This window comes from Petromyzon marinus, unplaced genomic scaffold, assembly GCF_048934315.1.
Source record: "Petromyzon marinus isolate PM22_M1 ecotype Great Lakes invasive population unplaced genomic scaffold, UKy_Petmar_22M1.pri1.0 PM_G_Scaffold_67, whole genome shotgun sequence".
Lineage (NCBI taxonomy): Eukaryota > Metazoa > Chordata > Hyperoartia > Petromyzontiformes > Petromyzontidae > Petromyzon > Petromyzon marinus.
In genome coordinates, this window is record NW_027423021.1 from 774,579 (window position 1) to 797,171 (window position 22,593).

The window sequence follows — 22,593 nt, forward strand, 5'->3', positions numbered from 1 at the left end:
CTCATTGAACCATCAATTTTTTTTACCAATTCCCCTTTACAGTAAAATTGTAGACACGGCACAATATATACTTCTGAATCTTTATTTTTACCAACATTTAAAAAAAAAATTCTCCGTTAAGGCAAAATTCTGAAATATTGGATTTTTTACAAAGCCTTGTGAATTCACCTTGTATCTGAACAAGTTAAATTTGTGCAAATATTTGTTTTCAAACGTAAAAATAACAAAGACATTGCTTACAAATATCAGCTCTATGTTTTCAAGTAAATACATTTTGGGTAGTGAATAAATTATAGTCTAAATAAGCTACACATGACGAATTGTAGGCAATTATAGTTATAATCAAATACATTTTTAAACAATCACGTGGTCCCTGTAGTCGCCGTTAGAAACAATCTGCTTGAAACAGTTTATCAACATATACGAATACATTGATTCGAATAAGCAGAGTTAATTTCCTATTTATGGCATGCCAGTTATGTGTCAGTTTTCGATATCAACATCACCTTATAAAAGAATAACATTTAAAGTACGCACAGACAAGTATTCATTCGTAATTATTGACAGGCATATTAACAAAATTGAATTACTGCAGTGAAATTGACTGCATCAGGTTACATCGTATTAACAAGAAGCTATTTTAAAAATACGCACCGCCTGCTTAACAGTGTATGTACAACAAACTATTGTAGTGTCATTCAAAACGAGTAGGCCATTGCATGCTTGCATCTGGGTCAAAATGTAGCAAATTCTAAACAATGCCAACAAATAATAGATCACGGAGTTTAGATCGCAACACAAACAATCGTCATCAGGTGGGACAACCACAGCAGCAAGAAGACAAAACTGCTGAAGTAGGCGCCTACTTCAGCGTCTTCTTCTTGCTGTGGTTGTCCCACCTGATGACGATTGCTTGTGTTGTGATCTAAACGCCGTGATCTGTTATGTTTCTACCCACGTGGTGACTTTACCGAAATAACTAGAGAGTGTGGATTCCTGCAGTCACAAAAGCTTCGAATCAAGATTGCCGACAAACTACACAACTGAGATGATGCATCAATCATCGCCCCCTACTGACAGGCTCTTGTCCACATGCAGGCCGGTGCAGGGCCACCACCTTGTGCCACACAGGGGCAGCTGCTACTTGGGGATGCTCTTCGAGCATCTCAGACAAGATACGAAACTCCGAGTTGCCGAGGCGATTAAGCAAGCACCATGTAAAAGCAATTATCATTAGAACATCGTGAATGCTTGGGAGCTTATTGGCTCTCGCTCCTGGTCAGAGATTGACCCAATCCACAGGTCCACAAAGACTAGCTGCTCGCTCTTACTCTGCAGGTTGAACCGACATCGTCTCTGGCTTACACATCTACCGGGTCTCCACTTGACTTTGTATTGTCTAGGAAGTCCACCCACACCTCCACTTCCACAAACTGCTGGGAGTTGCCTCGCTCTGCCTCACAGTCAGAATTCTCCTCCTGCTTCACGTTGCCTCCATCGATGTGAAGGTCCCATTTTGGAGTTGAATCTTCATCTTCACATTTCACCTTCACTTCTTCACATTTCACCATCACTTCTTCACATTTCACCTTCACTTCTTCGCTCTTCACCATCACTTCTTCCCTCTTCACCATCACCTCTTCATATTTCACCTCGATACCTTTAAAAGTGTCCAAGCTGGGATTTTCTTCCGGTTCTTGTTTAATGAGGGATGGGCTCATGGTGGAACTTTGACTTTCACAAGCTGATTTCAGACTCCACTCCTTGCAGATCTTCTGATGCTTCTGTGTTCTCTGGTGTACTTGAAGATTTGATGAATCTGCAAACGCCTTCCCACACACACTGCACTTGAAGGGTTTCTCTCCCGTGTGTGTTCTCTGGTGTACTACAAGAAGAGATGAACGTGCAAATGCCTTCACGCACACACTGCACTTGAAGGGTTTCTCTCCTGTGTGTGTCCTCTGGTGTATTACAAGAGCAGATGAATATGCAAACGCCTTTCCACACACACTGCACTTGAAGGGTTTCTCTCCTGTGTGTGTTCTCTGGTGTGCTACAAGAGTACATGAATGTGCAAACGCCTTCATACACACACTGCACTTGAAGGGTTTCTCTCCCGTGTGTGTTCTCTGGTGTGTTACAAGAGCAGATGACCGTGAAAATGCCTTCCCACACACACTGCACTTGAAGGGTTTCTCTCCCGTGTGTATTCTCTGGTGTGCTATAAGAGTAGATGAATCTGCAAACGCCTTCCCACACACACTGCACTTGAAGGGTTTCTCTCCTGTGTGAGTTCTCTGGTGCCGTGTCAAATCTCCAATCCGATTCGTGCTGTATGCACACCAGTCGCATTGTTGCCTTGTCGTACCGAGCTGCGCTGAGTGCATTTGCTCCATCAGACCAATTCTGCAGAGGAAGCGTCAGAGGAAGCGTCAGCTGCAGACAGAAAAAAATAATATCCACACCATCTACACGTCAGTATCGATGCACAGAGGAAAGCATATATACACAGTAACACGTGTGTCTATACTTATTCATATATTCATGATATAGTGGAAAAGTGTCCCAAATTCATCACACGGGCTGTTATGGCACACAATGAGAGAGCAAATGGTTATAAACATGGCTGGAAGCCCTCGTATCTTCAAAATGAATGTTCACCAAAAACTCCGAGCACACAATTTCAGCTGTCTGGCTACAAAAGGAATATTTATGAGAGCTAAATTCAGCTGACATAGCAAAGGGTGTTGAAAACAATACTATTTGTGTTAGGCAGAAATGCATAAATTAACGTTCAATCGCAACTTAGAGGTGTGAATCCAGGCTCAGATGTCCTTGAATGCTGGGATGAACAGTTCCGACTTCAGCTGCATGTGCGTGCTGTGTTCACCTCCTGTTTCCATTCTTACAAAGAGTTCCAGAGGAAAACAAAAATAAACTATTGTTTTGATATAACCTCCGTGTTCAATAGAGTTGATAGACTTTACTGCAAACACAAACTTGACACTGTCACACACTGGCGCTGGCGTGTCCAGAATCATGCCTGGCCACCTTCATCTGCTCGGCATTAATGCTTCCTCACTCCACCAAGTAATTAATCGAGGATCAATGAACATAGCCGAGGCTAACTGGAGTTTGCGTGTCTCTTTCCGTGGTGAGATGTTAACTACCTCACCTGGTATACAGGAAGTCATGGGTTCGATCCCGACCCTGACGCTTGCTGTATATTTGGAGTTTGCGCGTCTTTGACCGATAGACATTGACACACGTATTCTTGTTTCTTTCAGTAATGTTACGTAGACAGAAAATAACAATAACAGATAATACAATTAAATTAAATAAAGACTACTTGTGTTGCGATCAAAACGTGGGGTTTTTTTGCTTTATTTACTATTTTTTATTTTTATTGTTATTTTTTTATTTTCTATCTACGTGACTTTACCGAAAGAACCAAGAATATTAATTCCTGCAGTCACCAAAGTTTTAAGTCAAAACATTCACACACGTTGACAAAGCCTCACCTTGTGTTGTTGTGGGCAGGTTGCTTCTGATAACAAGAGCGGTATAGCAGCTCAAGCGAGCTTGGCCTGCTAACAAAAGAAAATAAAAACTGCGTGAATATTTACAATAAAACAAAGTTACAAAGTGGCGAGCTGGGTGAAGACAAATTAAACTTAAGCGAGATAATTAAATTGAATGCAATCAGGCGAGGGCAGGAGGCAAGGCCCCGCGTGGCTAGGCCCCGCGTTGAAAAGTTCCAACCTGGACATCGATTCCCATGCTCGCTGCTACTCAACTGACATCCCTACGAGAGAGAGCGAGGCTCTACCTTGGTAAACAACAACCACCACCACAACAACCACAATGAGAATTTCTCATCTCGGATTTCAGTGCAGGAAGCCATAGCTTCCTGTTACCTCGTGATGTCACGCGGCAGCAGGTGATGTGACGTCACTTCCAGGATACCAGACACGCTCCTCCCACAATGAGCGGCTCCGTAACTAAAAAAATAGGATTGGCACTGGAACGTTATCGGCAGTGACCCAAGCAGAGGTGACGTCACGCTCAAGAGCGCGGTGGACGAGTGAATACCTTGGTGACATGACGTCACTAGCGAGGTACACCTCCCCCTGGCGTTTCACGCCGATGAAGTAATGCTGAGTGGTGACGTCACAGAGCGGGATTGGAGTTTAAGTTGATTTAGATTCATTTTTCATTGCTCCCTCCCTTGGGTCCGTGGGCTCAGCTACAACAACGTGGACATTATTGTGTATACACTGTGTGTGTGTGTGTGTACACTGTGTGTGTACACTGCGTGTGTGTGTGTACACTGTGTGTGTGTACACTGTGTGTGTATACACTGTGTGTGTACACTGTGTTCGTATATACACTGTATGTACATACACAGTATATACAGTGTGTACACTGTGTGTGTACACTGTGTACGTATATACACTGTATGTACATACACACTGTGTGTACGTATATACACTGTGTGGACATACACAGTGTGTGTACACACTGTGTGTGTATGCTATGTGTGTGTACACTATGTGTGTACAGTGTGTACACTGTATGTGTGTACACTGTATGTGTGTACACTGTGTGTGTACACTGTGTACATTGTGTGTGTGTACACTGTGTGTGTACACTGTGTGTGTGTGTACACTATGTGTGTGTATACACTGTGTGTGCAAGCCAACTGTGGACCGGTTTTGGTGGACAATGTCTCAACAGCAGTGGGGCTTGCTTTAAGCCATGGTTGTGAACATCCAGACGTGAATCAGCAAGGAGCATTTCTAGTCCAAGTTCGACAAAATATACGTCAACACGTAAGACAAAATTATAATTCGTGTTGTAGAGAATGTATCTCCTCTACGTGTAACTTTAAGGTGGTATGCCTTGTAACTGATGAATGATCCGAGTGTGCTTCCTATGTCAAAGACGATGAGTTGCTCCAGATGCTTCGTGGAACACAAAAGTACCGTTTGACCTGTATCACAAGAACAACGGGTCTCACCTGAGTTATCTGTACAGGTTACTTCCGAAACACACACACACACTTTGTCCTAACATCACTTATTCAAAGTTTGACCCTTATAAATGAAATGATGCATGAACACACAAAATCAGACAAGTGTTCAATCGAAATAATTGACAGGCATTTTAACAAAATTTTATTAATGCAGTGAAATATACTGCATCAGATAACATCTGATTAAGAAGCTATTTAAAAAAATATGCAGCGTCTGCTTGACAGTAGATGTAAAACATACTATTGTGTCATTCAAAACGAGTAGGCCCTTGCATGCTGGCGAATTCTAAACAGCGACAAATTACAAAACTGAGATGAAACATCAATCATCGCCCCCTACTGACAGCCTCTTGTTCACATACTCTTTGGTTCTTTCAGTAAAGTCACGTAGGTAGAAATAATAATAGATCACGACGTTTCGATCGTAACACAAGCAGTCGTCCTCAGGTGGAAAAAATAATAAATGCAGGCTGGTGCAGGGCCACCAACATGTGCCACACAGGGGCAGCTGCTACTTGGGGATGCTCTTCAAGTGTTTCAGACGAGGTACGATACAAAACTCGGAGTTGCCGAGGCGATTAAGCACCGTGTAAAAGCAATTATTATAACATAGTGAATGCTTGGGAGCTTGTCTCTCGCTCCTGGTCAGAGATCTCCCCAACCCACAGGTCCACAAAGACTGGCCGCTCACTGTTACTCTGCAGGTTGAACCTGTCTCAAGCTTACACATCTACCGGGTCTCCACTTGACTTTGTATTGTCTAGGAAGTCCACCCACACCTCCACAAACTGCTGGGAGTTGCCTCGCTCTGCCTCACTCAGAATTCTCCTCCTGCTTCACGTTGCCTCCATCGATGTGAAGGTCCCATTTTGGAGTTGAATTATCTTCACATTTTACCTTCACTTCTTCGCTCTTCACCATCACCTCTTCAGATTTCACCTCGATACCTTTAAGTGTCAAAGCTGGGATTTTCCTCCGGTTCTTGTTTCATGAGGGATGGGCTCATTGCAGCACTTTGACTTTCACAAGCAGATTTCAGACTCCACTCCTTGTGGATCTTCTGATGCTTCTGTGTTCTCTGGTTTACTTGAAGATTTTATGAATCTGCAAACGCCTTCCTGCAGAGTGCACCTGAAGGGTGTCTCTCCTGTGTGTGTCCTCTGGTGTACTTTAAGAACAGATGACAGTGAAAATGCCTTTCCACACACACTGCACTTGAAGGGTTTCTCTCCCGTGTGTGTTCTCTGGTGTCTTTGACGATTTGATGAATCTGCAAACGCCTTCCCGCACAGAGTGCACCTGAAGGGTTTCTCTCCCGTGTGTGTTCTCTCGTGTACTTTAAGAACAGATGACAGTGAAAATGCCTTTCCACACACACTGCACTTGAAGGGTTTCTCTCCCGTGTGTGTTCTCTGGTGTCTTTGACGATTTGATGAATCTGCAAACGCCTTCCCGCACAGAGTGCACCTGAAGGGTTTCTCTCCCGTGTGTGTTCTCTCGTGTACTTTAAGATGTGACACATGTACAAACGCCATCCTGCACAGAATGCACCTGAAGGGTTTCTCTCCTGTGTGTGTTCTCTGGTGTACTTTAAGATGTGGTGACTGTGCAAACGCCATCCCGCACACAGTGCACCTGAAGGGTTTCACTCCTGTGTGTGTTCTCTGGTGTTTTTTAAGACCAGATGACTGTGAAAATGCCTTCCCACACACAGTGCACTTGAAGGGTTTCTCTCCTGTGTGTGTTCTCTGGTGGGTCTGAACAACTGATGAACGTGCAAACGCCTTCCCGCACAAGGTGCACCTGAAGGGTTTCACTCCCGTGTGTGTTCTCTGGTGGGTCTGAAGAACTGATGGCCAGGCAAATGCCTTCCCACACACAATGCACTTGAAGGGTTTCTCTCCAGTGTGTGTTCTCTGGTGTATTTTAAGAGCAGATGACCATGAAAATGCCTTCCCACACATAGTGCACTCGAAGGGTTTCTCTCCCGTGTGTGTTCTCTGGTGTACTTGAAGATATGGGGACTGTGCAAACGCCATCCCGCACAAATTGCACTTGAAGGGTTTCTCTCCTGTGTGTGTTCTCTGGTGTTTTTTAAGATTATATGATTGTGAAAATGCCTCCCCACACACACTGCACTTGAAGGGTTTCTCTCCCGTGTGTGTTCTCTGGTGTCTTTGAAGATTAGATGAATATGGAAATGCCTTCCCACACACACTGTACTTGAAGGGTTTCTCTCCCGTGTGTGTTCTCTGGTGTTTTTTAAGAGTCGCTGAATCTGAAAATGCCTTCCCACACACAGTGCACTTGAAGGGTTTCTCTCCCGTGTGTGTTCTCTGGTGTTTTTTAAGAGTCGATGAATCTGAAAATGCCTTGTGACACACAGTGCACTTGAAGGGTTTCTCTCCTGTGCGAGTTCTCTGGTGCTGTGTCAAATTTCCAGTCCGATCCGTGCCGTATGCACGCTGGTCGCATTGTTGACTTGTCGTACCGAGCTGCTGTGCTGAGTGCATTTGCTCCATCAGACCAGCGTCAGCTGCAGACAGAAAATAAGAATATCCACACCATCTACACGTCAGTATCGAGCCATGGAGGAATGAATATATACAGTCACACATGACTTACACGTCTATATTCATTCATGTATTCATGACTAGCTGTACTACCCGGCTTCGCCCGGGACTTGGATCCACCACGTCCGGCCGCATTTGTCTCCCCAGTGGCGATGTTCACACCACAACAGTTACTCGTTTGAGGCTGAATCGACCTAGGGGAGGCCCAGAAGCGGTTCAAATAATCGTTGCCGGTGGTGGCCGTGAGCGGGAATCGAACTTGGGTCGCCGGGTTCGTAGCGCGGCGTAGCGCTAACCACTACACTACAATGCGTTACTCTTCCACACACACACAGACACACACAGATACACACACACAGACACACACACAGATACACACACAGACACACAGACACAAACACGCAGACACACACACATACAGATACACAGACAGCGCTAACCACTACACTACAATGCGTGACGCTTCCACATGCGAGGGTCACGTGACAGATTTGACGTCACAGCTCACTAGCCGTGCAAAAAATCTATACATTATTGAGCTCCCCCCCCCCAATAAAACACACAAAAATGTATTTGTATATTGTTTGTATGGTGTACAGTCTGGAAAGTACCCACATGGCAAATTTCCAGTTTGTTGCATGTCGGGAAGTACGCTAAACATTTTGAACAGACAACACACACAATCACAACTTTGACTTTTATATACATTTGGAGATGCAGTGAAAAAACTTTCCCAAAATTCATCACGCGGTTTCAGTTTTTGGATTTTCAGTTTTATTTATTTTGGTTATAGTCCCGTCAGCCATTCGGCTCTTGAATCAGGAGCAACCACAACAAGCAACAAAACAAAAACACGACCAAGAAAAACATCTTACAGTGACTATGTGTGACTGTGCAAACAGCACTGTCATGGCACGCTATGAGAGGGCAAATGTCATAAATATTCCTGTAAGCCCTCGCATCTTCAACATTAATGTTGCCATAGAAACGTTGTGGGGTTTTTTGCTTCATTGTAAAAAAGAAATAATATTATCTGTTAATTTATTTTCTATCTACGTGACTTTACCGAAAGAACCAAGAATATTAATTCCTGCAGTCACCAAAGTTTTAAGTCAAAACATTCACACACGTTGACAAAGCCTCACCTTGTGTTGTTGTGGGCAGGTCGCTTCTGATAACAAGAGCGGTATAGCAGCTCAAGCGGGCTTGGCCTGGTGAAAAATAATAAAAACTGCGTGAATATTTAAAATAAAACAAAGTTACAAAGTGGCGAGCCGGGTGAAGACAAATTAAACTTAAGCGAGATAATTAAAGTAAACGCAATCAGGCGAGGGCAGGAGGCAAGGCCCCGCGTGGCTAGGCCCCGCGTTGTAAAGTTCCAACCTGGACATCGATTCCCATGCTCGCTGCTACTCAACTGACATCCCTACAAGAGAGAGCGAGGCTCTACCTTGGTAAACAACAACAACAACCACCACCACAACAACAACCACAATCGCAATGAGAATTTCTCACCTCGGATTTCAGTGCAGGAAGCGATAGCTTCCTGTTACCTCGTGACGTCACGCGGCAGAAGGTGATGTGACGTCACTTCCGTGGCACGAGACATACTCCTCCCACAATGAGCTGCTCCGTAAATAAATAAATTAGAGGATGGATAAATTATGCTAATGTGATACCGTCCCATATGTCGTGGGTGCTGAACCCGTCGCAATAAACTCGCGACGGCTTTAACGGACACATTATGTTAATGAGCCGCCACTGGGCGTAGCTTTTCCCAAATAAGGATTGGCAATGGAACGATATCGGCAGTGACCCAAGCGGAGGTGACGTCATGTTCAAGAGCGCGATGGACGGGGGAGGGATGAATACCTTGGTTACATGACGTCACTAGCGAGGGACACCTTCCCCCGGCGTTTCTTGCCGATGAAGTAATGCTGAGTAGTGACGTAACAGAGCGTGATTGGAGTTTAAGTTAATTTAGATTCATTTTCCATTGCTCCCTCGCTTGAACTCAGCAACAACAACAACGTGGACATTGCATCCCACTGGGATTTTTAGCACACAGCGTTGGTGTACAGTGCTTTTTTCAGGAACATTTTGATGTTTTTTCATGGATTTTCTGTTTGCAGAGTCACACAAAGTAGTCACTTTAAGATGTGTTTCTTGTTCGTGTTTGTGTTTGTTGTGGTTGCACTTGATTCAAGAGCCGAATGGCTCACAGGGGTATACCAAAATAAACTGAAACTATTGTGTACACACACTGTGTGTACACAATACACACTGTGTGTACACATTGTGTACACACAGTGTGTGTACACAATGTGTGTATGTACACACTGTGTGTGTGTGCACTGTGTGTGTGTACACTGTGTGTGTACACGTACACACTTTGTGTGTACACTGTGTGTACACTATGTGTGTACACTGTGTGTGCACAGTGTGTGTACACACTGTGTGTGTGTACACTGTGTGTGTGTACACTGTGTATGTACACTGTGTGTATGTACACTGTGTGTGTATACACTGTGTGTGTACACTGTGTGTGTGTGTACACTGTGTGTGTGTACACTGTGTGTGTATACACTGTGTCTGTGTGTACACTGTGTGTGTGTGTACACACTGTATGTACACTATGTGTTTACATTGTGTGTGTTTACACTGTGTTTACACTGTGTGTGTGTACACTGTGTGTGTGTACAATGTGTGTGTGTGTTTACACTGTCTCTGTGTGTGTACACACACACAGACACAGTGTACAGTGTGTGTGTGTACACTGTGTGTGTGTACAGTGTGTGTGTACACTGTGTGTGTACACAGACAGACACAGGCCACCACCTGGCAGTCCCGGGGAGTCCCCCCCCCACCACTCTTCACCACCACCCCCATCACCCTGGTAGTGGTGGTTGTTGTTTTGATGTTCTGACACCAGTCAGATCAACACCTTCACAGCCACTGCTGCTGCTCCTGTTTGTTTATAGGCAGAAGGTGTTCACGCCACGTCCCTTTCTCTGTGTGTGTACACTCTGTGTGTGTGTACACTGAGTGTGTGTAGGTGTTCACGCCACGTCCCTTTCTCTGTGTGTGTACACTCTTTGTGTGTGTACACTGAGTGTGTGTAGGTGTTCACGCCACGTCCCTTTCTCTGTGTGTGTACACTCTGTGTGTGTGTACACTGAGTGTGTGTAGGTGTTCACGCCACGTCCCTTTCTCTGTCACCATTTTAATTCTGGGCCAAAGAGGTCCCATAAACGTAAACATTTTCTGTTTAAAATGTAACACGAACATAATAAACAATGAATTATATTCTTGGTTCTTTCGGTAAAGTCACGTTGAAGGGAAACAATAAAATAAATAAAAAATATATAAAACAATAAAATTCTCACGACGTTTCGACTGTAACACAAGCAGTCATCATCAGGTGTGAAAACCAACGGCAAGAAACATTTGAAAGAAGTGGCGGTTGGTATTTATTTATTTGTTTATTTTTTGACGTTAGCACCACGGACAATGATTTGGCAGTTTATTTAGAAGGACGAGTCCATATATGTTTTGAAAAGAGGGGGGAGACTAAAAATTCATGTATGCTGTCTGAAAGCCACCGTAAGCGTGAACAATCAATTAAGACCCGAAATGGTTTATAAAATCCTTCCAATGATTGCTAAGCCAGAATTCCTTCCTCTCGGTTGAAATTGTCTCTGTGCTTGTATATGTGGATAGCCTCATGAACGAATCTCTCATGGTAGCCAGATGGCTTGCAAAGAACCTCTGTCTTGGAGAAGTCAATGTCATGTGAGCCTACTGAATTATAACAGTGATCTGCCACGGCCGAGGTGTTGGTCCTACCGTGTTTAAGGTCTGCTTTGTGTTCACGAATGCGGTCCGAGACATGGCGTTTGGTTTCTCCAATGTAACTACTATCACAGAGGCAACTTAGATTGTAGACACCAGGGTACTGTATGTCTGGAATCACATCTTTTACAGACGGAACCAGATCACGGATTTTATGTAATGTGTTGAAACGGACCTGGATCTTGTGTTTATTCAAGATTTTGGAGATCTTTTTTGTGATCCCCGCAATGTAGGGTAAAGTGATGGTTTTGAAAGGCTCCTCAAGAGGGTCCTTCTTCATGGTTGGAGTGATAGCTTTGCGGATTGTAGTCGGAGTAACCATTAGCCTTAAGAGCTTGGTGTACATGCTTGAGTTCACTGGCTATGTGTTCCTGGTCGGATATGCATTGGGCTCTATGGTGCAGAGTCTTGATGAGGGAATTCTTCTGGGATGGATGGTGGTGGGAATCCGGTTTCAGGTAAGCATCCGTATGGGTAGCTTTCCCGTAGACAGAGTGGCTCATTGAACCATCAATTTTTTTTTACCAATTCCACTTTACAATAAAATTGTAGACACGGCACAATATATATTTCTTAATCTTTATTTTTACCAACATTTAAAAAAAAATTATCCGTTAAGGCAAAAATTCTGAAATATTGGATTTTTTACAAAGCCTTGTGAATTCACCTTGTATCTGAACAAGTTCAATTTGTGCAAATATATGTTTTCAAACATATAAATAAAAAAGACATTGCTTACAAATATTAGCTCTATGTTTTCAAGTCAATACATTTTGGGTAGTGAATAAATTATAGTCTAAATAAGCTACACATGACGAATTGTAGGCAATTATAGTTATAATCAAAGACATTTTTAAACAATCACGTGGTCCCTGTAGTCGCCGTTAGAGACACAAAATCTGCTTGAAAACAGTTTATCAACATATATGAATACATTGATTCGAATAAGCAGAGTTAATTTCCTATGTATGGCATGCCAGTTATATGTCAGTTTTCGATATCAACATCACCTTATAAAAGAATAACATTTAAAATATAAGCGCACAACTTTAACCGTGATGAACGCTGCCCTTTCCGTCGTTTTCACGCAGGGGGCGCTGTAAACCTACACGCACCCCCTGCATGCGAACGACGGACGGGCACACCTGGCTACCCCAGTAACATTCACCACAATATGCGCAGTCTGCTAAACGGCAGATGTAAAACATAACGTCGCGTCATTCACAATGCATGTTGGTGTCACGGTCAAAATTGGGGTAATTCCAAACATTATCCAGCACCCCCTGTACCAACGACGGAGGCGCAGGGACAGACGCTCGGTTACGTTGAAATCGATCTGCAGACGGCCAGCAGCTCCGTGTCGCCTCATCTCGATCCCGCAATCCCAAACAGGTGAAAGTCCGCATCGAACCGAACCCCCGGCAAGGCCGCCTACTTAACGACGAGAGAAAATTCACGCGAAATATCCTTCTCAACGAAGCCTTCTGGATGTAATATGAAATAAGCTTTTAATGAAGAAATAACAATCATCTAATTCAAAACACAACACGATTCAAAGATGTTTCATTTTAAAACTTCAAAACGGAGCACGGGGCGCTGGCGTGAATGCGTCCTTCGTGTGCCGTAAATGTTGTGACTTTCCTGGCCGAAGGCCCTAAAATGCTTGGACCCTTATTGGTGCACAGCGACTCAACTGCAACAGTGGGGCTTGCTTCAACCGATAGGTACGAACATCCAGACGTGAATCAGCAAGGTGCATTTCTAGTCCCAGTTAGACAAAATCTACGTCAACACGTAACACAAAACTACAATTCGTGTTGTAGAGAATGTACCTCCTCCTATACGTGTAACTTTTAAGTGGTATGCCTTGTAACTGATGAATGATCCGAGGGTGCTCCCTATTTCAAAGACGATGAGTTGCTCCAGACGCTTCGTGAAACACAAAAGTACCCTTTGACCTGTATCACACGGAACGTGTCTCACCCGAGATATCTGTACAGGTTACTTCCAAACACACACACACACTTTGTCCTAACATCACTTAATCAATTTAGATTTGAACACTTAATCAATGTTTGACCCTCATAGATAAAATGTTACATGTACACGCACAATCAGACAAGGCATATTAACAAAATTGAATTACTGCAGTGAAATATCCTGCATCAGGTTACATCGTATTAACAAGAAGCTATTTTAAAAATACGCACGGTCTGCTTAACAGTGGATGTAAAACATACTATTATGTCATTCAAAACGTGTAGGCCATTGCATGCTGGCGAATTCTAAACATTAGCGACAAATTACAAAACTGAGATGAAACATCAATCATCGCCCCCTACTGACAGCCTCTTGTTCACATACTCTTTAGTTATTTTAGTAAAGTCACGTAGGTAGACAAAATAATAATAGATCACGACGTTTGGATCGTAACACAAGCGGTCGTCCTCAGGCGGAAAAAAATAATAAATGCAGGCCGGTGCAGGGCCACCACCCTGTGCCACACAGGGGCAGCTGCTACTTGGGGATGCTCTTCGAGTGTTTCAGACGAGATACGAAACTCCGAGTTGCTGAGGCGATTAAGTGAGCACCGTGTAAAAGCAATTATTGTAACATAGTGAATGCTTGGGGGCTTCTTGGCTCTCGCTCCTGGTCAGAGATCTCCCCAATCCACAGGTCCACAAAGACTGGCCGCTCGCTCTTACTCTGCAGGTTGAACCTAGGAGCTGAGTGTTCAACTTCACATTCTTGTCATTAAAGGCCTGTGACAAAGGTGCATCTATTGGAGCAACATCGTCTCTGGCTTACACATCTACCGGGTCTCCACTTGACTTTGTATTGTCTAGGAGCAAGTCCACCCACACCTCCACTTCCACAAACTGCTGGGAGTTGCCTCACTCTGATTCACAGTCAGAATTCTCCTCCTGCTTTACGATGTGAAGGTCCCATTTTGGAGTTGAATCGTCATCTTCACATTTTACCTTCACTTCTTCGCTCATCACTTCTTCATATTTCACCTTCACCTCTTCATATTTCACCTTTATACCTTTAAAAGTGTCCAAGCTGGGATTTTCGTCTGGTTCTTGTTTCATGAGGGATGGGCTCATTGCGGCACTTTGACTTTCACAAGCTGATTTCAGACTCCGACTCCGCTCCTTGTGATGCTTTTGTGTTCTCTGGTGTCTTCGAAGATTTGATGAATCTGCAAACGGCTTCCTGCACAGAGCACACTTGAAGGGTTTCTCTCCCATGTGTGTTCTCTGGTGTACTACAAGAGCAGATGAATGTGCAAACGCCTTCACGCACACACTGCACTTGAAAGGTTTCTCTCCCGTGTGTGTTCTCTGGTGTTTTTTAAGAGCAAATGACTGTGAAAATGTCTTCCGACACACACTGCACCTGAAGGGTTTCTCTCCTGTGTGTGTTCTCTGGTGTCTTTTAAGAGTAGATGAATCTGAAAATGTCTTCCCACACACACTGCACTTGAAGGGTTTCTCTCCCGTGTGTGTTCTCTGGTGTGTTTTAAGAGCGGATGACCATGAAAATGTCTTCCCACACACACTGCACCTGAAGGGTTTCTCTCCCGTGTGTGTTCTCTGGTGTGTTCTAAGAGTAGATGAATCTGAAAATGTCTTCCCACACACACTGCACCTGAAGGGTTTCTCTCCCGTGTGTGTTCTCTGGTGTATTTTAAGAGCAGATGACCGTGAAAATGCCTTCCCACACACACTGAACCTGAAGGGTTTCACTCCTGTGTGAGTTCTCTGGTGGGTCTGAAGAACTGATGGCCATGCAATTGCCTTGTCACACACTGTGCACTTGAAGGGTTTCTCTCCTGTGCGAGTTCTCTGGTGCTGTGTCAAATTTACAGTCCGATCCGTGCTGTATGCATGCTGGTCGCATTGTTGACTTGTCGTACCGAGATGCGCTGACTGCCTTTGCTCCATCAGACCAGCGTCAGCTGCAGACAGAAAATAAGAATATCCACACCATCTACACGTCAGTATCGAGCCATGGAGGAATTAATATATACAGTCACATGTGACTTACACGTCTATATTCATTCATGTATTCATGACTAGGTGTACTACCCGGCTTCGCCCGGGACTTGGATCCACCACGTCCGGCCGCCTTTGTCTCCCCAGTGGCGATGTTCACACACCACAGCAGTTACTCGTTTGAGGCTGAGTCGACCTAGGGGAGGCCCAGAAGCGGTTCAAATAATCGTCGCCGGTGGTGGCCGTGAGCGGGAATCGAACTCGGGTCGCCGGGTTCGTAGCGCGGCGTAGCGCTAACCGCTACACTACAATGTGTTACGCTTCCACACACACACAGACACACAGACACACACAGACAGACACACACAGACAGACACACACACAGACAGACACACACACACACACAGACACACACACAGACACAAACACACAGACACACACAACAACAACAACCGCCATTCGCCACTAAGTGGCGGTGACGTCACCACGACGCTTGTGCCAGGCTATGTGCACCCTGAGGCCACGTGAAGTGTCGAACGCCCGCTGGCAGGAGGTCACGGGGCAGACCCAGGTGCCACGGGTCGACTGACTGAGATGACTGACTGATGCACCACCTGTGCCCCCTACTGTGCCAACCTGCTGTGCTTTAGCCACCCGGCACTCCGCTCGTTGTTGTGAGCGTCGCTCCTCCGCCCTCCGTTGTTGTTGGAGGGCGACTACCTCCAACTGCCCAGTAGCATCCTTCACGAGCCTCCTCCACAGAGGCCGATCTTGACACCGCTGGTACCAGTCATGGGCAAGTCCACTCAGCTCCACGTCCTCCTGTACCACATCACTCCATCTCTTCTCTAGCCCGTGCCGCGCCCGCTTTGCCGCCTCAATCCGGCCGAACAAAAGCTGCTTCGGCATGCGGTGGCTGGGCATGCGGGCTACATGACCCAGCCATCGCAGCCTTGCCCGCCGGAGGAGCTCACCGATGGGACCTTGCCCAGATCTTTCAAGGATTTGTGAGCTCCTCAAACAATCCAGTCTGGTTAAACCCAGGATGGATCGTAGGCAGGCCAGCCTAAATGTTTCTAACTGGCGAAGATGTTCCATTAGGGGGGTCCACGTTTCGCAAGCGTAGAGAAGGGAGGGAATGACCGTGGCCGAGAAGATCTGAAGCTTAGTGCGGAGCGACAGACCAGGTAGCTTCCACACAGCGTTACGCAACCGATGAAAAGATATTGCCGCTCGACTGATTCGGAGTGAGACCTCTGCTGTTAAACTGGAGCCAGTCATAAGCACACTGCCCAGGTATGGGAAACTCTCCACTCTCTCCACAACTGCCCCATCACCGATTGGGAGTTGTGGGGGTGGAGTGTCCGATGGTACAAAATACCCAGGCAGGTGCTTAGTTTTGGTGGGGCTGATGGTAAGGCCCCACATCTTAGTGGCACGCTCCAGTCTCAGCAGCAGCATCTCCAATTCCTCCTCTGACTGAGCAGCTATTACCAAATCATCAGCATACATAACGTGGTTGAGCAATAGGGAGCCATCCCTTGACCGCACCCGGGCATCGATCAGCCTCCCATTATATCTGTACCATATGGAGATTCCCCCGGTACAGCTATTGAAGGCTTCACGAACTACGTGGTCAAAATAGATGTTAAATAATGTGGGAGCCAGAGGACATCCCTGTCGCACCCCAAGGTGTCGCACCCCAAGGTGTACAGGGAATGGCTCGGACTCGCGGCCACGTAGTTTTACCTGGGCCCGCTCACCATCATGAAGGTCCTTAATGATCGTGAGCAGAGGGTCAGGTACTCCAAAAGCACGAAGAACGACCCAGAGCCCAGGCCTACTGATGGTATCATAGGCCTTGACCAGGTCAATAAAGCAGAGATGTAGGTATTTTTGGAATTCCCTACACCTCTGCTGTAGCAGACGGACAGAAAATATGGCATCTGTGCAGGACCGCCCTATCCTGAAATCGCATTGGGGCTCCGCAAGCCTCTCCTCAGCATGCCTGGCAAGGCGATGCTGAATAATCCTTGTCAGGACCTTTCCCGGCACACTGAGGAGTGAGATGCCCCTGTAGTTGTTACAGTCTGTGCGGTCCCCCTTCTTAAAAAGGGGGACCACCAGGGCATCCTTCCAATCCTGCGGAACCCGTCCAGTGGTCCAGACTGTTGTTATGATGTCATATAGGGCAGTCTGTGCACAAACGCCACCCTCCCTCAGCATTTCACTTGGGAGATCATCTCTGCCCGCTGCCTTTCCTGGTCTCAGACTCCGGATCGCCTTCAGTACTTCCTCAACAGATGGCACCTCAGCCAGCCACTCACAGGGGGTGACTTCTTCAAATATTTGAGGCACCGCAGCCTCAGCAGGGTCATCCTCACTTTGTGCCACGATGTTTTCCTGGCTGAGGGATTTTCCCTCCCCCAGGACCTCACAGAAATGCTCAGCAAATCTGCAAACCTGTTCCTGGGGGTCGGAGATTGGATCACCGTTTTTTCCCCTAATGATGGTAATAGGTGTGGCGCTGCAGGTTACTTTTTTGATGGAGTTAAATAGAGATTTGTGATCACGGGCCACACACACACACAGACACACAAACACACACACAGACACACACACACAGACAACGCTAACCACTACACTACAATGCGTGACGCTTCCACGTGCGAGGGGCACGTGACAGATGTGACGTCACAGCTCACTTGCCGTGCAAAAAATCTATACATTATTGAGCTCCCCCGCCCCCCTTAAAACAACACAAAAATGTATTTGTATAATGTTTGCACGGTGTACAGTCTGGAAAGTACCCACATGGCACATTTACAGTTTGTTGCATGTCGGGAAGTACGCTAAACATTTTGAACAGACAACACACACAATCAAAACTTTGCCTTTTATATATATTTGGAGATGCAGTGAAAAACATTCCCAAATTCATCACGCGGTTTCAGTTTTTTGATTTTCAGTTTTATTTATTTTGGTTATAGTCCCGTGAGCCATTCGGCTCTTGAATCGGGTGCAACCACAACAAGCAAAAAAACAAAAACACGACCAAGAAAATCATCTTACAGTGACTATGTGTGACTGTGCAAACAGCACTGTCATGGCACGCAATGAGAGGGCAAATGTCATAAATATTCCTGTAAGCCCTCGCATCTTCAACATTAATGTTGCCATAGAAACGTTGTGGGGTTTTTTGCTTCATTGTAAAAAAGAAAAATTATTATCTGTTATTTTTATTTTATTTTCTATCTACGTGACTTTACCGAAAGAACCAAGAATATTAATTCCTGCAGTCACCAAAGTTTTAAGTCAAAACATTCACACACGTTGACAAAGCCTCACCTTGTGTTGTTGTGGGCAGGTCGCTTCTGATAACAAGAGCGGTATAGCAGCTCAAGCGGGCTTGGCCTGGTGAAAAAAATAAAAACTGCGTGAATATTTACAATAAAACAAAGTTACAAAGTGGCGAGCCGGGTGAAGACAAATTAAACTTAAGCGAGATAATTAAAGTGAATGCAATCAGGCGAGGGCAGGAGGCAAGGCCCCACGTGGCTAGGCCCCACGTTGTAAAGTTCCAACCTGGACATCGATTCCCATGCTCGCTGCTACTCAACTGACATCCCTACGAGAGAGAGGCTCTACCTTGGTAAACAACAACCACCACAACCACCACAACCACCACCACAACGATGAGAATTTCTCACCTCGGATTTCAGTGCAAGCGCGCACACGGCAGCTTCCTGTTGCCTCGCGACAGCAGGAAGTAGTATGACGTCACTTCCCTCCCACGAGCTGCTCTGTAACTGAATAAATTATGTTAATGAGACCGGACCATACGTCGAGGGATGGGGGCGTGGGCGCTGAACCCGTCGCAACAAACTCGCGACGGCTTAAGGAAACATTATGTTAATGAGCCGCTAGTCACTGGGCGTATCTTTGCCCAAATAAGGATTGGCACTGGAAAGATATCGGCAGTGACCCAAACGGAGGTGACGTCACGTTCAAGAGCGCGATGGACGGATGAATAACTTGGTGACATGACGTCCCTAGCGAGGTACACCTCCCCCTGGCGTTTCACGCCGATGAGGTAATGCAGAGTGGTGACGTCACAGAGCGGGATTGGAGTTTAAGTTGATTTAGATTCATTTTACATTGCTCCCTCCCTTGGGTGTGTGGGCTCAGCTACAACAACAATGTGGACATTATTGTGTATACACTGTGTGTGTACGTACACTGTGTGTGTGTGTACACTGTGTGTGTACACTGTGTGTGTGTGTACACTGTGTATGTGTGTGTGTATACACAGCCATGGTTGTGAACATCCAGACGTGAATCAGCAAAGAGCATTTCTAGTCCAAGTTCGACAAATCTACGTCAACACATAAGACAAAATTATAATTCGTGTTGTAGAGAATGTATCTCCTCTGCGTGTAACTTTAAGGTTGTATGCCTTGTAACTGATGAATTATCCGAGTGTGCTTCCTATGTCAAAGACAATGAGTTGCTCCAGATGCTTCCTGAAACACAAAAATACCCTTTGACCTGTATCACAAGAACATCGGGTCTCACCTGAGTTATCTGTACAGGTTGCTTCCAAAACACACACGCACTTTGTCCTAACATCACTAATTCAATGTTTGACCCTTATAAAAAAAAAAAAGTGATGCACGTACACACAAAATCAGACAAGTGTTCATTCTAAATTTCGATTTAAAGCTTTCGTGACTGCAAGGATTCATCTTAAGTCACGTAGAATGAGAATAAAATAATAAATTAATAAAATAAAACAATAAAGCAATTTCTATGACCAGTCTATTTCTATGACCAGTCACAAGCTAATCACTCAGCTATTTCAATGCTAAATTCTCCTGTTTTATATGTAAACCCCTTTGTCAAGGTGCCTCACCTCTCTAAACCAGCTTAAAAGACGCTACGAATCTTAACAGCGTTCATTGAAGCTCTGTCGTCCCGACAGGTCTGTTCCTTTCACCTGAAAGCCACTTGTGTTGTGGCCGAAACGTCGTGAGAATTTTATTGTGTTATTTGATTTTATTATTATAATCTCATTCTACGTGACTTTAACGAAAGAACCAAAATAAATGTTCATTCTAAATTATTGACTGGAATTTTAAGAAAATGTAATTACTGCAGTGAAATCTACTGCATCAGATAACATCTGATTAAAAAGCTATTTGAAAAAATATGCACCGTCTGCTTAACAGTGGATGTAAAACATACTATTGTGTCATTCAAAACGAGTAGGCCATTGCATGCTGGCGAATTCTAAACATTAGCGATAAATTACACAACTGAGATGAAACATCAATCATCGCCCCCTACTGACAGCCTCTTGTTCACATACTCTTTGGTTCTTTCAGTAATGTCACGTAGGCAGAAAAAATAATAATAGATCACGACGTTTCGATCGTAACACAAGCGGTCGTCCTCAGGCGGAAAAAAATAATAAATGCAGGCCGGTGCAGGGCCACCACCCTGTGCCACACAGGGGCAGCTGCTACTTGGGGATGCTCTTCGAGTGTTTCAGACGAGATACGATACAAAACTCGGAGTTGCAAAGGTTATTAAGCAAGCACCGTGTAAATGCAATTATTTAGTGAATGCTTGGGAGCTTCTTGGCTCTCGCTCCTGGTTAAAGATCTCCCCAACCCACAGGTCCACAAAGACTGGCCGCTCGCTCTTACTCTGCAGGTTGAACCTAGGAATTGAGTGTTCAACTTCACATTCTTGTCATTAAAGGCCTGTGACAAAGATGCATCTATTGTAGCGACATCGTCTCTGGCTTACACATCTACCGGGTCTCCACTTGACTTTGTATTGTCTAGGAAGTCCACCCACACCTCCACTTCCACAAACTGTTGGGAGTTGCCTCGCTCTGCCTCACAGTCAGAAATCTCCTCCTGCTTCACGTTGCCTCCATCGATGTGAAGGTCCCATTTTGGAGTTGAATCTTCACATTTCACCTTCACTTCTTCACTCTTCACCATCACATCTTCACATTTCACCTTCACCTCTTCATATTTCACCATCACCTCTTCATATTTCACCTCGATAACTTTAAAAGTGTCCAAACTGGGATTTTCTTCTGGTTCGTGTTTCATGAGGGATGGGCTCATGGCGGCACTTTGACTTTCACAAGTTGATTTCAGACTCCACTCCTTGTGGATCTTCTGATGCTTCTGTGTTCTCTGGTGTACTTGAAGATTTGATGAATTTGCAAACATCTGCCTACACACAGTGCACTTGAAGGGTTTCTCTCCCGTGTGTGTTCTCTGGTGTACTACAAGAGCAGATGAATGTGCAAACGCCTTCCCACACACACTGCACTTGAAGGGTTTCTCTCCCGTGTGTGTTCTCTGGTGTACTTTAAGATGTGGTGACTGTGCAAACGCCATCCCGCACAGAATGCACCTGAAGGGTTTCTCTCCCGTGTGTGTTCTCTGGTGTCTTTGAAGATGTGACACATGTACAAACGCCTTCCCGCACAAGGTGCACCTGAAGGGTTTCACTCCCGTGTGTGTTCTCTGGTGGGTCTGAAGAACTGATGGCCAGGCAAATGCCTTCCCACACACAGTGCACTTAAAGGGTTTCTCTCCAGTGTGTGTTCTCTGATGTTTTTTAACAACAGATGACTGTGCAAATGCCTCCCCATACACACTGCACTTGAAGGGTTTCTCTCCCGTGTGTGTTCTCTGGTGTTTTTTAAGAGCAGATGACCGTGAAAATGCCTTCCCACAAACACTGCACTTGAAGGGTTTCTCTCCCGTGTGTGTTCTCTGGTGTCTTTGAAGATTAGATGAATCTGGAAATGCCTTCCCACACACACTGCACTTGAAGGGTTTCTCTCCCGTGTGTGTTCTCTGGTGTTTTTTAAGAGCAGATGACTGTGAAAATGCTTTGTTACACACACTGCACTTGAAGGGTTTCTCTCCCGTGTGAGTTCTCTGGTGTATCTCAAGAACTGATGGCCATGCAAATGCCTTCCCACACACTGTGCACTTGAAGGGTTTCTCTCCCGTGCGAGTTCTCTGGTGCTGTGTCAAATTTCCAGTCCGATCCGTGCTGTATGCACGCTGGTCGCATTGTTGACTTGTCGTACCGAGCTGTGCCG

At 45.2% G+C, this 22,593-nt stretch overlaps 1 protein-coding gene and 1 long non-coding RNA gene across 3 annotated transcripts; both read right to left on the reverse strand.

Annotated features, from left to right (window-relative positions):
• Positions 1–1,937: 1,937 nt before the first annotated feature.
• On the reverse strand, positions 1,938–9,186 carry LOC142920120 (uncharacterized). Of its 2 annotated transcripts, none has more exons than XR_012938678.1 (3): positions 9,124–9,186; positions 8,754–8,819; positions 1,938–2,436 (listed from the first exon to the last, which is right to left on the reverse strand). XR_012938678.1 is itself a non-coding variant. In XM_076062582.1 (3 exons), the coding sequence occupies exon 3, from the start codon at positions 7,555–7,557 to the stop codon at positions 6,058–6,060; it is 1,500 nt and encodes a 499-aa protein (XP_075918697.1). In that variant the 5' UTR covers positions 7,558–7,571; positions 8,754–8,819; positions 9,124–9,186; the 3' UTR covers positions 5,155–6,057. The 2 variants fall into 2 exon arrangements, 1 of the variants encoding a protein (XP_075918697.1); XM_076062582.1 differs by lacking the exon at positions 1,938–2,436 and adding an exon at positions 5,155–7,571.
• A 5,801-nt stretch (positions 9,187–14,987) lies between these two features.
• Positions 14,988–19,262, reverse strand: LOC142920112 (uncharacterized). The gene is made up of 3 exons (XR_012938675.1): positions 19,169–19,262; positions 18,807–18,872; positions 14,988–15,421 (listed from the first exon to the last, which is right to left on the reverse strand). It is a non-coding gene; the product is annotated as an uncharacterized LOC142920112 (long non-coding RNA).
• Between the last annotated feature and the right edge of the window lie 3,331 nt (positions 19,263–22,593).